The following is a 15,010-nucleotide window of genomic DNA, read 5'->3' as shown; positions in this document are numbered from 1 at the left end:
ATTTTTTAAACATTTTTATTTATTTTGTTAAAGTACATGTAAAAATTTATAATTACATGTAAAAAATTAACATTTTTTAAAAATTTTGAGTTCCAAATTCTCTCCCAAGTTACCTCTTGAGAAGTCAAGCAATATGATCTCCATTGTACATGTGAAGTCATGCAAAACATATTTCCATATTAGAGAGCGTTAGGTTTTGTCGGCTACCATGTCACGTTGTTGACTCAAGAAAATAAAGCCCTAAACCTATATCTCCAGATCTTTTCTAAATTAGCTCCTTACAACATCCCTCCTATTCTCTTTGTGACCTTGAGTAGGACATTGATTCAACCTCTCTGGGAACTGGTTTATTTATCTGCAACATGGGATCATTAGAATGATCTCAAAAGCACCCATCTCATTCTAAAATCCTAATGCTAAACAGAAGCAGATGAGGCCTGTCCTTCATTTCCCCTAACCAGAGCACATTCTTTCTTCAGGGCTCCCCTTAGAAATGAAAGTAAGGAGAGGTAGCCCAGGTCCCAAGCTTTTTACTTAACAGGATTTATCTGACTCTCCTGCCACCTCCAAAGGTTTTCTTTCTCTCTTCCCTATTTCCCCTCCTCATTCCCTCTCCTATCTGGCAGCCAAAGATAGAGCATATAGAAAAAACTGAGGGAAGAGAGAAAAAGCCAAGCTGGAAGTGTCCAGCACTCAAATAAACACCTTATGCTATTTTTCTACCTATATTTGTCCTGTCTTCTTTAGATGGGGAGACCTTGCTGGTCAATGACCACCTCTTTCTTCATGTGGACTCTTAATGCCCACCCCAGGGTTCTTTTTTTTTTTAAACTACCTTCTTGCATAAGCTTCCAGGCAGACCAGGGTGCCTTGACAGCCCACTCAAATGAGGCTATCTTTTTACATTTTAAGTGCCTCTTATCCAGTTTGTTCCAGAGCACTTATATGATTGCTTATTCTGGTTCAAAAGTCATTGTAGGAAGTAAGAAGCATTGAAAGGAAAGGAGGGGGCAGCTAGATGGTGGAGTGGATAAAGTACCAGCCCTGAAGTCAGGAGGACTTGAGTTCAAACCCAGCCTCAGACCAAATACTTGACACTTACTAGCTGTGTGACCGTGGGCAAGTCACTTAACCCTAATTGCCTAAAAAAAAAAAAAAGGAAGGAAAGGAGGAGGATAGTAGGGGAGGACAGTCAGAGAGAAAGTCTCAGACTTGGACCTTGGTCCATTCCACTATCCCTCAGGGCCTAAGGGAGGCCCCATCCAACACTGAGCCTGTCTCCCAACTGTAGGTCTTGCCTCCTGGCTCCACCCTTGCATGCTTCCTCCCCAGAGGCAGCTGAGTGCCTCTTTGGGTAGTCAGAACCTCACACTGCCCCTCATTCCATCAACATCTTCTTCCCCTTTTCTTTTCTCTTTGTTGTACTCTTTCTCCCTTGAGGTTGTCCAGCTAATGCACTACAGAGGCTAAACAAGAGGTCCCATATCACCCTTCAATCCCTCCCTGAGAACAAATCAGCATTCTAACAGTGGCCTTCTAGAGACCATGACTCTGTCTTCATCACCCAACCAAAATAATTGATTCTGTGGTTGGGATTTTAGGAAAGAGAGGAAGGTAGGACACTCGGTACAGTACCTAGTACTGTACTAGGTACAACAGGAAAGGGATAGACCAGATGGAACCTTGTCAGTGTGCTTTCTCAGACTGCTCATGTGGGTCGTGGCCTCCATAACCAAGGCAAGAACCATGGGGTGGGCATTAAGAGTCCACATGAAGAAAGAGGTGGTCATGGATCAGCAAGGTCTCCCCATCTAAAGAAGACAGGACAAATATAGGTAGAAAAATAGCATAAGGTGTTTATTTGAGTGCTGGACACTTCCAGAGCCTTCTCTTGCTGTCCTCATCCTGATGTCTCTCTCTTCCTCTCCTCTTTCAGTTGCTACAGGAGGCCACCATGAGCTCACTCTGGTGTTCAGGAAGTGGGGATGTCATCGAGGATTGGTGTCGGTGTGACTCCAGTGCATTTGGGGCAGATGGGCTCCCCACTTGTGCTCCTCTTCCACAGCCTGTGTATGTTTCCTTTTCCCCTTTTGCATGGACATTCCATCTTTGCATTCTTCCTATTATTGGGGTGCCCAGTCAGAGGTCATAGCTACTTCCCTCCCCAATCACGGATTTATCCATGAATGTACTTCTCCCTCAACATCCACTCAGACCCCTCAGACAGGGCCCTGACTAGCCCTGTCCCTCTTCCCCCTTAGCCTAAAGGAGAATCAGGCCAATTTGTGTGGCAATGTTTTAAGTTAGTAGAAAGGACTCTGCTATTAATCCCATCAAGTGACCAAAGTTCCATCCAATGATACTGATATCTGTGCAGTAAACTCTTAAGGCAGATTTAAATCCTCTGCTACTAATAGCATTTTTATAGCATTTTAAGGTTTGCAAAACACTTTACATGTTATTGCCAAACACTTTACTGTTGTCTCATTTAATCTTCATAACAAAACTCAGAGGTAGGTACAATTAGTATCCTCAGATTATAGATGGAGAAACTGAGGCTGAGAGATTAAGTAACTTGATCAGGGTCAGTATGTTATAAAGTATTTATTAAACACTTATTTTTTACTAGGTACGATGCTAAGTGCTGGGAATACAAACAAAAATAGAAAGAAAGTCCCTGCCCTCAGGGAGCTTAAATTCTAATGGGAGAAGACAACATGTACATGGAAGCTGAAAGGGAGGTGGTGAGAAAGGCACCTGTCTTGGAATGAGACATGGCTGGCCTAGGCCCCCTCTTTAAATGGAGGTGGTAGGAGGAACCATCCAATGGAAGAAGCTGCTACTGGTGCTTCCAAAGTGCGAAGTCCAGGGCTAGAGTGAGGAGCATTAGGATGAAGAGTTAGGGTGTGGTAGAGGAAGTCTAGAATGCATCCTGGAGAGAAATGTCACTGGAAAAGGTTCCACAGCTAGTAAATATCTGAGGCAAGATTTGAACTCAGATCTTTCTGATGCTAAGTCCAGAACCCAAAGGTTCTGGGCACTCTCGCACCTTTGAGTTTTGAGAGCCCAGCTTTACCACTTAATACTTTGTGAGTAAACTATACAGTGGGTGACCATATGAGCTCTAAGGTCCCTTCCAACTCTGAATCTATGAATCTTACGCTATACTAATATGTAAAGATTTAAGACCAAGATGGGTGGACAGTAGTCCATAGCCTGGAATAAATATTACAAACTCACTTTTCTTGTCAACTGTAATTATTTCTTTGAACTGTTTCTTTTATTTACAATCATCATGGTCTCTTGGCTGTTAGAGCTTGAATTTCACACATGTCTAAATGACATGAAGTCCATCCCTCCTAATTAGCAGCTTAGCCTCAGTCAGTTTTCAGGGAATTACAGTTCTTATTTTCAGGGAATTGCTGTGCTCAGGGAATGAGAGAGTTTTCTATAATCCAAAAAAAGTTATTTTTTTACACATTTATTTATTTATACATGACTAACTCATGACTTAGGTAATAGTTGTCTTCAGATCATGGGACATTGAAGCCAGCCTGATATTTAGCAATAAATATCCAGTGTGTCATCATTCCTTCTGATCCACCATCACGTACCAACATGCTTTCAGTTTTGAGTTTCCAAATAATGGAGAAAGCTAGTCCTGACCAGCTACCTTACTTTAACTAGTTCCTTTTGGAAACCAGTGCCATCTATGAAATGGCCAGTCACAGTTATGCGTGCCATGATGGGCCAGGATGATGATCATTGGTGGTAGATTTTAAGAACAAGCTGAGGAACCAAGATGGAGAGAAATATCTCAAGGCCAGGAATGGAGGTTAGAGGGCAGGTGTGTTCCCTCTGTTCCTGAGACAGTACCCAGGATCAGGTGGTTAGGGTACAGCAAAGAGTCTGCAAGTAAGTAGTTTACAGCTATAGGGTATATGGAGAGATTAGAGCAAGGCAGTAGGTTGAAACAATGTTGAAACCCAAGCTCCAATATGGAGTAATGGACATTCCATGTGCCATCTTTAGAATGAGGAAGACCAGTGTTACCTCTGTCCTGTACTGCTCATGGGACCCCAGAAAAGTTGATTAACCTCTCGGTGCCCTGGAAAAAAAAAATCTCTATGACCATGATTTGCAGAACATTTCCAGATATATGTTAGTAGAGTGAATTGTATTACCAAAGGTTCCTTACTGTGATGAAATAATAATAATAATAATACCTAATATTTATATAGCACCTACTATGTGCTGAGCACTGTGCTAAGCACTTTACAATTATTATTTCATTTGATCCTTACAATAACCCTAGGTGATAGGTATTACTATTATCCCAATTTTATAGTGGAAGAAAATGAGGCAAATTGAAGTTAAGTGACTTGCCCAGGGTACTAAGTATCTGAGGCCAAATTTGAACTTGGGTTTTCTTGATTCCAGGCCTAGTGCTCTATTCACTGTGCCCAGATGCCTAGGTTCAGACAAACAAACAATTTAAGTCCAGACTTGGGATTTCAGTGATGTAGGAAGCTCTGTGTCAGTGTAAATCTTCAGCTGTTCTGCCAACCTAAGATCTTAGAAAGTTGCCCAGGGGCACTGAGAAATTAAGTGACTTACCCAGAGTCACATAGTATTTGCCAGAGACAAAAATGAACTCAGGTCTTCCAGATTCTGGCTCTCTATCTACCACCTCATATCTCCACTATCTCGCCACACACACACACACACACACACACACACACACACACACACACACACCCCTTTCCTATCTTCATCATGGTTATTTTTGTCCTCATTCCTCACCTTACTAATGTTACCTCATTTGATCCTCACAACAACCCTAAGATGTAGTTATTATTATTATTGAGGAAACCGAGGCAGATGGTGGATAAGTGACTTTTCCAGAATCACACATCTAGAAAGCATCTGAGGCTGGATTTGACCTCTGGTCTTCTGGACTGCAAGCCCAGACTTCTGTCTACTGAGCCACCTAATTGTTATACAACCAGGGGCAGCTAGGTGGTGCGGAGGATAAAGTGCTGGACCTGGAGTCAAGAAGACCTAAATTCAAATCTGGCTTCAGACACTTACCAGCTGTGTAACCTTGGGCAAGTCCTTTAATCTTGTTTGCCTCAGTTTTCTCATCTGTAAAATGAGCTGGAGAAAGAAATGGCAAACCACTCCAGTAGCTTTGCCAAGTAAACCCCCAAAAAGGAGTTATAAAGAATTGGACACGACTGAAAAATGACTAAAGAACAATAATACACAATCATTTATCAACTGACAATGGGTTAGATGCAAAAGTAGTCAGAGGTCAGGATTAGTACCAAACCCCATTTCACTTTCTTTCCTCTTATCCCACAGACTCCGACTCTCCACGGTGCATGAGCCTAGCAGCACCCTGGTGGTACTGGAGTGGGAACACTCAGAGCCACCAATAGGGGTACAGATTGTGGATTACCTCATCCGCCAGGAGAAGGTCACAGACAGGATGGACCATTCCAAAGTGGAGACTGGTGAGTGACCCTTCCCCTTTGAGAGCTAACCTTGCTCTGGGGTGATGGAACAATGGCTTGTCCTTACAGCTGTCTCCAACAAGGCTGTGCTTCAGGCCCCCAGCGTGAGAGACTCAAGGAGAGGAAGTCATTGGCCCTACCAGGGATTATCCATCTTGCCCATTTAAGAGCTGCTTAGTGGTAAACATCCAACAAAAGCTGTTTTGATTTTGTTCTTCTCTCTGTTTATAAAAGAGGTGTCCATTTCATAGCCTCTAGGCATTCTCTCAGAGCCACATTTAAATAAACAACATTACAATAAACTGGTTGCATGGCCCACAATTAGGAAACAATTCTCTACTAACCACTGCCATGATTACAGGGGGAAAAAAGATTCCTTTACTAATAAGCCCCCTCCAGGCAAAAGTCTGCCCAAACATATGAGTTTTGCCCCATGTTTTGTCCTAAAGCAAACTCTGACTTTGCCTGATTTAGAGAGGAAAATTTTCAAACTGGTTTGGGGTGCTGCCATTGAAAGTACCCTGGGCCAATTTTTCCACACAGGGAGGAGGAGGGCAGCATCAGTGGTGCTAATATGACTTGTGCATTTAAGGTGGGCACCCTCGGTGGGGGCATATGCACACAGTGTGACCCTGTTATGGGTGTATGCCACATAATCCATTAGCCTCAAAATGGATTGTGCCATCTGTCACTTCTCAGCCTTTTGGCCTGGCACATTGTCCAAGGCAGCCTTGGTGAGGAATTAACCAATCTGTTGCCCTTGCTATATCAAAGATGCTGGATTCACTAGGATCTATAGCCCTGGTGAGTTCTCATGGGCAATGATGGTTCACTGGGGTTCCTGCTCCTCACCCATGCTAAGGATTCCAAGGAGCTTACATAGCATGCTGATGAACCACCAGTCCTCCCAGCATGCTCTGTATTTTGGGAGTCCAGGGGATATTTCTCCAGTTGTACTGGCCATGGACTTAGGAGACTTGGGGAAGAGCATGTCTAATGACAGATCTTCATGAAGGTTATCTTCCTTGCCCATTGTTTGTTCTTCCTTGATATTCCTCATGCATTTTCCTTTTTTCTTTTCCTTCTGTGCAGAAACAGTGTTGAGTTTTGTTGATGACATTATCTCTGGAGCAAAGTCCCCATGTGCCATGCCATCTCAGGTGCCCGACAAACAGTTCAACACCATCTCTCTGATTATTCGTTGTCTGGAACCTGACACCACCTACATGTGAGTAATGCTTCAACTCACTGGAGGCACACAGTTCATGGTGGAAAGAGTATTGGATTTGTAATCAGTGAGCTGGGGTTCAGGCCCCACCTTTACCATTCTATACAGCTTTGACCTTGGATGATTCTCTTGTTTTCTCTCAACCTCATTTTCTTCAACTCTAAATGGAAAGGTTAGACAAGATGACTTCTAAATTCCCTTATAGCTCTAAATCCCTGGTCCTATTGCTGGTAATTCCTAAATGTGTGAGTCCCATGGTTTCCAGATGGCTCTTGCTATCTACTTTTCTCTCTTCAAGTTCACAGTGAGATGTACTGAGTCTTCCAAGAGTTGTCAGTGTGTCTTCACAAAGACAGTGAACTTCCCAATTATGAACTGTTCTCTCTCCCACCCTACCCCACCCTGAAGGGTCTAGAGATATTTTTAAACTCCTCATTGGATCAAAATACATGGCATCGTGCAAATAACATTGGGTTAAGTCAGAGCTCTTGGAAGTGAGTCCTGGCTCTAAGACCCCCTAATTATGTGGCATTTAACCTACCTGAGCCCCAGTTTCCTTGTTTGTAAAATGAGTCCAATAATACTTGAACTACTTACCTCATTGGTGGAGTTAAGTGTTTTGTTTAGATCTAGAATCTAAAGATTCTAGATAAATGTGAATTACTGTGATTATTGTAAAGCACAAAAAAAAGGGGATAGACCATAATAGAATCTGAGGAATGAGGGAAATGTTGTTGGGTTCAGGCACAGTGCCCAGAGATGCAGTGCTGAGACCTCATGTCCCCACCAAGTATGAAAATCACTTAACAGTTTACAGAGTAGCTCATAAGAAGAGAATCACGGTAGCCAGAAGAAGTCATTTCCATTTCAACAACCAAAAAGCTCAAAGATGTGGGGTGGGTGGGGGGCAAGGGGCAGAAGAAGAGTTATGACCTGCAAGATAGGATCTAGGGAATCTTAAAGATTCAAAGAAACTAACAGCCTGGGAAAAGGCAAGATGGTACAACTACATAGATATCCTGAAACAAAATAAACCACTATTATGAACAAGTTGTATGGCATTCTAAGAATGGCATGTAAACTGAACATGATAGCATACCAAAGAAAAGGCAATTTCCCCTTTAAGGATGTCCAAATGGAATCATCCTCTGCATGACTATAAGGGTAACTAGCAAGGTCATTTTTACTTAGCCAGAATAGGCTTGCGATGCGTAATATTGTGAAGTTGAATACCATTCATCATGAGGGATGTCCATAATAAAGAACAGACTTTGGCTTTGTTTTGTTTGTTTTTTGTTTTTTGTTTTGTTTTGTTTTTGTTTTTGTTTTTTTGGTATGGCCCACATTGTATCTGTAGTATCTAAAACAACATGGACCTTAAAAGAGTTCAGGATCCATGGTGTGTTAGGAGTTGGAGAGTGACAGTAATAATGATAATAATAATAACTAGCATTCATATAGTGCTTTCAGGTTTGCAAAACACTTTAACAAGTCAACCAATTTGATACTCACAACAATCCTGTAAGATAGGTGCCATTATAATGCCCATCTTGCAATGAGGAAACTGAAGCACAGAGAGGTTAAGTGAGTTGTCCAGGGTCTCAGTGTCTGAGGCAGAATTTGAACTCAGATCTTCTTGACTGAAAGTCATGCATTCCGTCCACTGTGCCATCTAGCTGGCTGATAATACGATAATGGTATGTCAAAGTCATATGAGAATCAGATGGGGCACATGCCATCCCTGATGTCCTCTCTGATGCTGGCGTTGTACAAAGGATACTTCTGGTGAGTCTACAAAAGATGAGCTTATTCATTAATATGTTTATTCAATAACAAAAAGCAGTCATTTTCTTCATCTCTGCAATAATCCATGAAGGTCTAATAGTAGGATAGTGACTTGACTCCAGATTATTTCTCTCTGAATACCCTCAAAAAAGGTGAGAATAAGATAGTAATGATAATAACAAAAAATTGGCATTTGGACATTTCTTTAAAGTTCACCAAGTACTTTAAATATTTCTCATTTCAGCATCACTATAGTCCCGTCAGTCAAGCACTGTAGATATTATTATCCCAGTTTTACAGAAGAGAAAACAGGCCCAGAAAAACTGAGTGATTTGTCTGTGGCCTTACCTCTAATAAATCTGAGAAATGAGATGTGAATCCAGGTCTTCTCAATGCCAAGCCAGCGTTCCAACCACCACACCATACTGCCTCAATCATAGGATCCCAGGTCTTAAACTGGGAGGACTTGGCAGTGAACTAATTCAACCCTTTTACTTTCTGGATGAGGAAGCTGAGGTTCACAATGCATTAATAAATCAGAGATCAGTAGTTAAAATGACTCTGTTGTCACCGATCACTATCGATTTAAATTGTCTACTATGGAAAAGAAAGCAAAGATAGGGTTTCTTTTTGAGGTGCCTGACTACAGATGACAGCCACCCCTGTCAGGTTGGCTTGACTTGAACTGACTGAGCTCCTAGACCACCTGATTAAGTGGCTGTACCTGGGTGCTTTTAGAAGACAGAACCACCACCCTCCCAGCTGTCATGGTTCACAGAAGTGTTGGTCAGTGAACTTCTTGTATGAACAGACAACATCTGTGAGAAAAACCTTGCAATAATAATAATTGTGTTGTGAAAAATGGAGTAATAGTATCACATGGTATGAAGGTTAATACAACGAAGGCCACATCGTTCCATTGGCTGGCACCAATGCCTATCCCAGGAGGGTGGGACAATAGGGATTATTCTTTCCATCTGATGCAGATATTCCTTTGGTGATAAGAGAATAATTGATACTTCTCTACTTCCATTTCCAATATAGTAGAAAGAGCATTGGATAAAGAACTGGTAGGCTTAAGTCCTACACTTCATTCTGTCACTAACCAGCTATATTAAACAAATGGTTTAAATTTTCTATCTTAGATTCTCAATCCTAAAAAAAGAGGATCAAACATTGTGTCTTCCTTCACATTCCAGCCAAAGTTCCACCTTCTACAAGAAACCTTTCCTAGTTAATAATAGTACCTAACCTCTGTTGATTACCTCCAATTTATCCAGTATATGCCTCATTTGTGGATTGTTAACATGTTGTCTCCCCACTAGACTGTGAGGTCCTTGAGAGCACAACTGTCTTTTGCCTTTTTTTGTGTCCTCAGGGTTTAGCACAGTGCCGGGCACATAGTAGGCATTTATGCTTATTAACTGATTGACTGATGCTGATAGAATCACGTAGCTGGAAGGCACTGTCAGACATTAAACAACCGATGTCCCATGAGGCTGAATGAGTTTACTCAAGTCACAGAGTCACCCACTGGGGAAGCCAGAAGTAGAACTCAGGCATCCTGATTCCCACCTCAGTACTCTGCACTATACCATGTGGCATATCCCTAAGTACCCAGAGATGCCTTTCTCAACAGCCTGACTGCTTACTCTAGAAGAGCCATCATGAAGAGGGATTAGACTAGTTCAGCTTGTCCCTGGACAGGAGGGTTGGAATTTGCCAAGGCCTTCAATCAGGAACATTTTCCTAGAAATTAGAGCTGCCCATAACCACAAAGAACTGTCACAAGAGGTAGTGAGTTTTGCCTCATTTAAGGTTTTACATAAAGAGGTAAATTGCTACTTAACTAGGGACCATGAGCGTAAGTTTTTTTTTTTTGATAATTGTATTTCCTTGCGATTGGTTTCATTTGTAATCCCAAACATTTTATTTTATGCATGCAAAGCCAATATTCTAAGAAGGGATCCTGAGACTTCACCAGACTGCCAAAGGGGTCCATGACACAAAAATGGTTAAGAATCTCTTTAGCAAATTGGTCCAAGTTGGATTGGACCAGATGTCCTCCGAGGTCCCTTCCAACTGCAGGATTCTGGGGACTTTCTGAGTTCAGAGAATAGTGAGTCAGATAGAAGGGATTAGCTCAGATTGCCAAACCTGCAGCGAGAAGATGCATGAAAGGAGGAGGCAGGGGCAGCTAATTCATGAGAATAAGCAAGGGATACTCCATGCTCATCAGATTCCAGGCTGTTAAGCCTCTAAGAGGCCTCAGAGTCAGATCCAGCTCCCTGCTCGCATGCTCACACGCCCACCAATAAGTGTGGTTATTAACATGCCAACTGAGGTCTAAACAAACAGACAGGAGGCCATGTTTGTAATAAGTACAGACCTTTAAAAAGACCATAAGTATGATTATCCATTAACTTACTGGACAAGGTGCATGACTTCTTTTTGGTTTAGAAGAGCATAGATAGTCATCTTGCTGCCCAATAAATGTTAAATGATAATAATATGAACAATAATGATGATGATGATGATGATGATGATGATGATATACAAGGAGAGCACATTTACGTACTGGTTGGACACAAAATTGCCATTTTAAAATGTGTTATGCCCTACTTGATCCCTATAGCCAAGTTAATCTCCCAGAATTTCAGTTCATTAAGCAATCTGGAAGTGTCTTGCCCTGTTGGAGAAAGCAGGGGTAACTTCATCACCAGCTCTGACCCTTTGCCCAAGCTTATATGATGCTCATTCCCATTTGGAAAGGGAGCAAGCCTGAGGACATCTACCTTGTCCCCAACTTGCCCTCATATGGTAGTGTAAAGATTAATCAGCAGGTGATTTATGGTATTTTACAAAACTATTAGTGATGCAGGAAAATGTAGATATATTCACATATACATGTAACCCTTTGCAGGCTGTCTCCAAGCTCTCTTTGCGGACTCATGTTCCATTATTTCCCATCCTGCATTCTAAGTTCCAGCCAAACTGATCTATTTGATCTAACTTATACAACTTAATATTCTGTCTCCTAACCCATTGTCTTTGCACAGACTGTCTCCCTTATTTGGGATACTGCCTCTTCTCTTCTGTTTGGAATCCCTAGCTCCATTCAAGGATCTCCCATTTTTTTGTGCTGCTCCCTCCGCAATGAAATGACTTTGGATTGACAATACATATATACACATATCAACACACATATGTATTTATACGTGTATGTATATGCCTATATGCACATATACATGCATGCATATATGTATACATACATATGTATATACCTATATATATAGATACAAATATGTGTACACACATATATGTTGCATTTACTTGTTTGCATTCCCCAGTAGAATGTAAATGTAAATTCTTTGAGAGCAGAGGCTGTTTTCATTTTGTCTTTGTATCTCAAGCTCCTAGCACATAACAGATAACTTGATAAATACCTGTTAAATTGAATCGAATTACATTCAATAGTCAGAGGCTCTGATATGAGAACCAGACTCTGACAGATTAACAGGGGAAAGCTTTCCAAGAGTTTACATGGGACAATGAACATAAGTAAGAGGATAAACCTTCACCACACTCACAGAAGCCCTCACAAAGTTTGCAAGAGAGGATAAAAGATAACTGCGTTGATTCTTCCCTTTTTTTGCACCTCTCTGGCACCTTCATCCATTTAGATTTGTTGTTGATAAATTGGATCATTCATCCACTTCATTATAGGGGGTATTTATAATAGACAAAAAACATTCACTCAAAGTCATTCTTAAAACAACATTGCTGTTACTGTACACAATGTTCTCTTGGTTCTGCTCATTTCACTCTTCATTATTTTGTGCAAGTCTTTCCATGTTTTTATTTTTTAAATCAATGAGCTCATCATTTCTTAAAGCACAGTAGTATTTCATCACAATCATATACCACAACTTGTTCAACCATTCTCCAATTGATAGGCATCCCTGCAATTTCCAGTTCTTTGCCACAACAAAGAGAGCTGCTATAAACAGTTTAGAACATATAGATTCTTTTCCTTTTCCCCTAATAATCTTTGGAAATAGACAAAGTAATGGTATTGCTGGGTCAAAAGGTATAGGTAGTTTAATAACTCTTTAGGCATAATTCCAGGTTGCTTTCCAAAATGGTTGGATCAGTTCACAATTCCACCAACAATGAATTAGTGTCCCAATTTTCCCACATCTTCTCCAACATAACACTTTCCCATGCTATCATTTTAGCCAGTCTGGTAGCTGGAGGATGATATTTCAATATTCATTTTATAAACATTTAGTAAGTGTCTACTATATGCCACACACTGTACTAAATGTTGGGGATTGAAAGACAAAATGCTTCAAAGAATCATCAGTTTTCAGAGTTGGAAGGGACTTTAGTATCCATCCAGTCCAATCCATTCACCAAAGGACACCTCAATTTAACATATTCAACAAATAGTCATCTAGCTGCCGCTGGAAGACCCCCATGAAGGGGCAACCCTCCACTTGATTCAGCCCACTTGACTTTTGAACAGCTCTGATTGTTAGGAATTTCAATCCTTTCGTTTGGTTGTTTCATTGGTTGGTTGGTTTTTGTTCAGGCCAAAAAACCAACATTTGCACCTCTACAACTTTCACCCATTACTTCTAGTTTTCCTCTCCATGGCCAAATAGATCACGGCTAGTCTCTTTTCCACATGACAGTCTTTCAGATGTTTGAACAGCGCTAACATAGCCCCCTTGTGTCTTCTCTCCTCAAGGATATTTGTAGCCAACAGATCCTCCAGTGACATAGACGTAAGGCCCTTCACCATCCTGGTGGCTTTCCTCTGAATATTCCTCAGCTTTTCAATGTCCTTCTAAAACTATGGTTCCCAGAACTGAATATGAGATTCAAGATAAGACTTATAAGGTCATAGGACAAAGTACAATGGGAATATCAGTCTCCTATTCCCGGAAACTATGCCTTTTCATGTAGCCCAAGATTGCATTAACTTTTGTTTGACTACCACATCCTGCATAATTCATACTGAGCCTGAAGTCCAAGAAAACCTCAAGATATATTACCCCCACAACAGCCTCTACCCATCCTTCGCCCTCCCCTAGTTTTGTGATCGTGAAGTTAATTTTTTTGTGCCTTAGTGCAAGACTTTACATTTATCTCTATTGATTAGATTCATTCCAATACTCTAAACTGACAAGATCTTTTTGGATCAAGACTTTGTTATCCAGTATTTTACTTTTCTCTTCCAACTTTAAGGATCTTACTTTAAGAATTCTGCTGGCAGGTAGGCATCTAGGTGGTGCAGTGGATAGAGTGCTTGGCTGGACTCAGGAAAACCTGAATTCAGATATGGCCTTAGACACTAGCTGTGTGACCTGGGCAAGTCACTTAACTTTTGTCTCAGTTTCCTCATCTGTAAAATGGGGCTAATAATAGTATGTCTCCCAGGATTGTTGCCAGGATCATATGAGATAATAATTATAGAGTGTTTAGCAAAATGCCTGCCACAAAGTAAACAATAAATTTTAGCTATTGTTATTATTATTATTAATGAGTTATCATCCCTAGGTGTTAAAAGTTGTTGTTTATAGGGTCAATATGAACTGATAATGAAGTAGCACCCAGAAAGAGCCACTGCCAATTCAGGATATGTTGGTTCTACTTGTGCAAGCTACCTTACTAAAACGTTGGAGGGAAGCAGAGGAAATAATTTTTGCAAAGTGGTTAGGAAATCATAGAGCACCCTCCAAAGTGATTCATTATTAGTAGTATTTTAAGAGAACAGAAGCAACTGTTTGTAGATAACAACATAAAATTTTACAAAACACCTTCTCAACGACCTTTTGAGGTGGATCACAAGAGCATCAGTTTTGAGCTATAAGGAACTTTGGAAATCACTGAGACCAACACTTTCATTTTTGTTGTTATTCAGTCGTTTTTCAGTCATGTCAGCCTCTTCATGACCCTATTTCGGGTTTGCTTGGCAAAGATACCAGAGTGGTTTGCCATTTCCTTCTCCAGCCCTTTTTTACAGGTGAGGAAACTGAGGCAAACAGCGCTAAGTGACTTGCCCAGAGTCACACAGCTAGTAAAAGTCAGAGGTCAGATTTGAACTTAGGTCTTCCTGACTCCAGGCCCTACATTCTATCCACTGCATCACTTAGCTGAAAAAAAAAAAAACAAAACTGAAGCCCAGAGATTAAGTGACTTTCCCAGGGACACACAGCTAATAAGTATGAGAAGTAGGGTTGAACCAAGGTCTTTCAGACTCCGAGTCCTACACAGAATCCACTCTTCCAGACAAGTAAGTTGAAACTCTGCTTCTGATGTGAGCATGATGTATGACCATGGATGACTCACTCAACCTCTCTGCGTCTCAGTTTGGTGGAGGGCATCCTGGTATACGAGCAGTTAATCATAAACAGTGTTGGTATGAAAGAGGTCAGTGTCAGAGGCAAACTCTGTGAGAATATTTTTTTTTCTT

At 41.1% G+C, this 15,010-nt stretch overlaps 1 protein-coding gene across 1 annotated transcript in view; it reads left to right on the top strand.

Annotated features, from left to right (window-relative positions):
- Window positions 1-15,010, top strand: part of ASTN1 (astrotactin 1) — a 278,216-nt gene that overhangs the window by 248,997 nt on the left and 14,209 nt on the right. The window contains exons 17-19 of the mRNA XM_027868478.1: window positions 1,937-2,070; window positions 5,365-5,516; window positions 6,609-6,744. Of these exons, the coding sequence (XP_027724279.1) occupies window positions 1,937-2,070; window positions 5,365-5,516; window positions 6,609-6,744 (422 nt within the window). The remainder of the gene's footprint in view (window positions 1-1,936; window positions 2,071-5,364; window positions 5,517-6,608; window positions 6,745-15,010) is intronic.

This window comes from Vombatus ursinus, unplaced genomic scaffold (assembly GCF_900497805.2).
Source record: "Vombatus ursinus unplaced genomic scaffold, bare-nosed wombat genome assembly UNPS02014789.1, whole genome shotgun sequence".
In the NCBI taxonomy this organism is placed as follows: domain Eukaryota; kingdom Metazoa; phylum Chordata; class Mammalia; order Diprotodontia; family Vombatidae; genus Vombatus; species Vombatus ursinus.
This window is presented reverse-complemented; position numbering and strand designations above follow the sequence as displayed.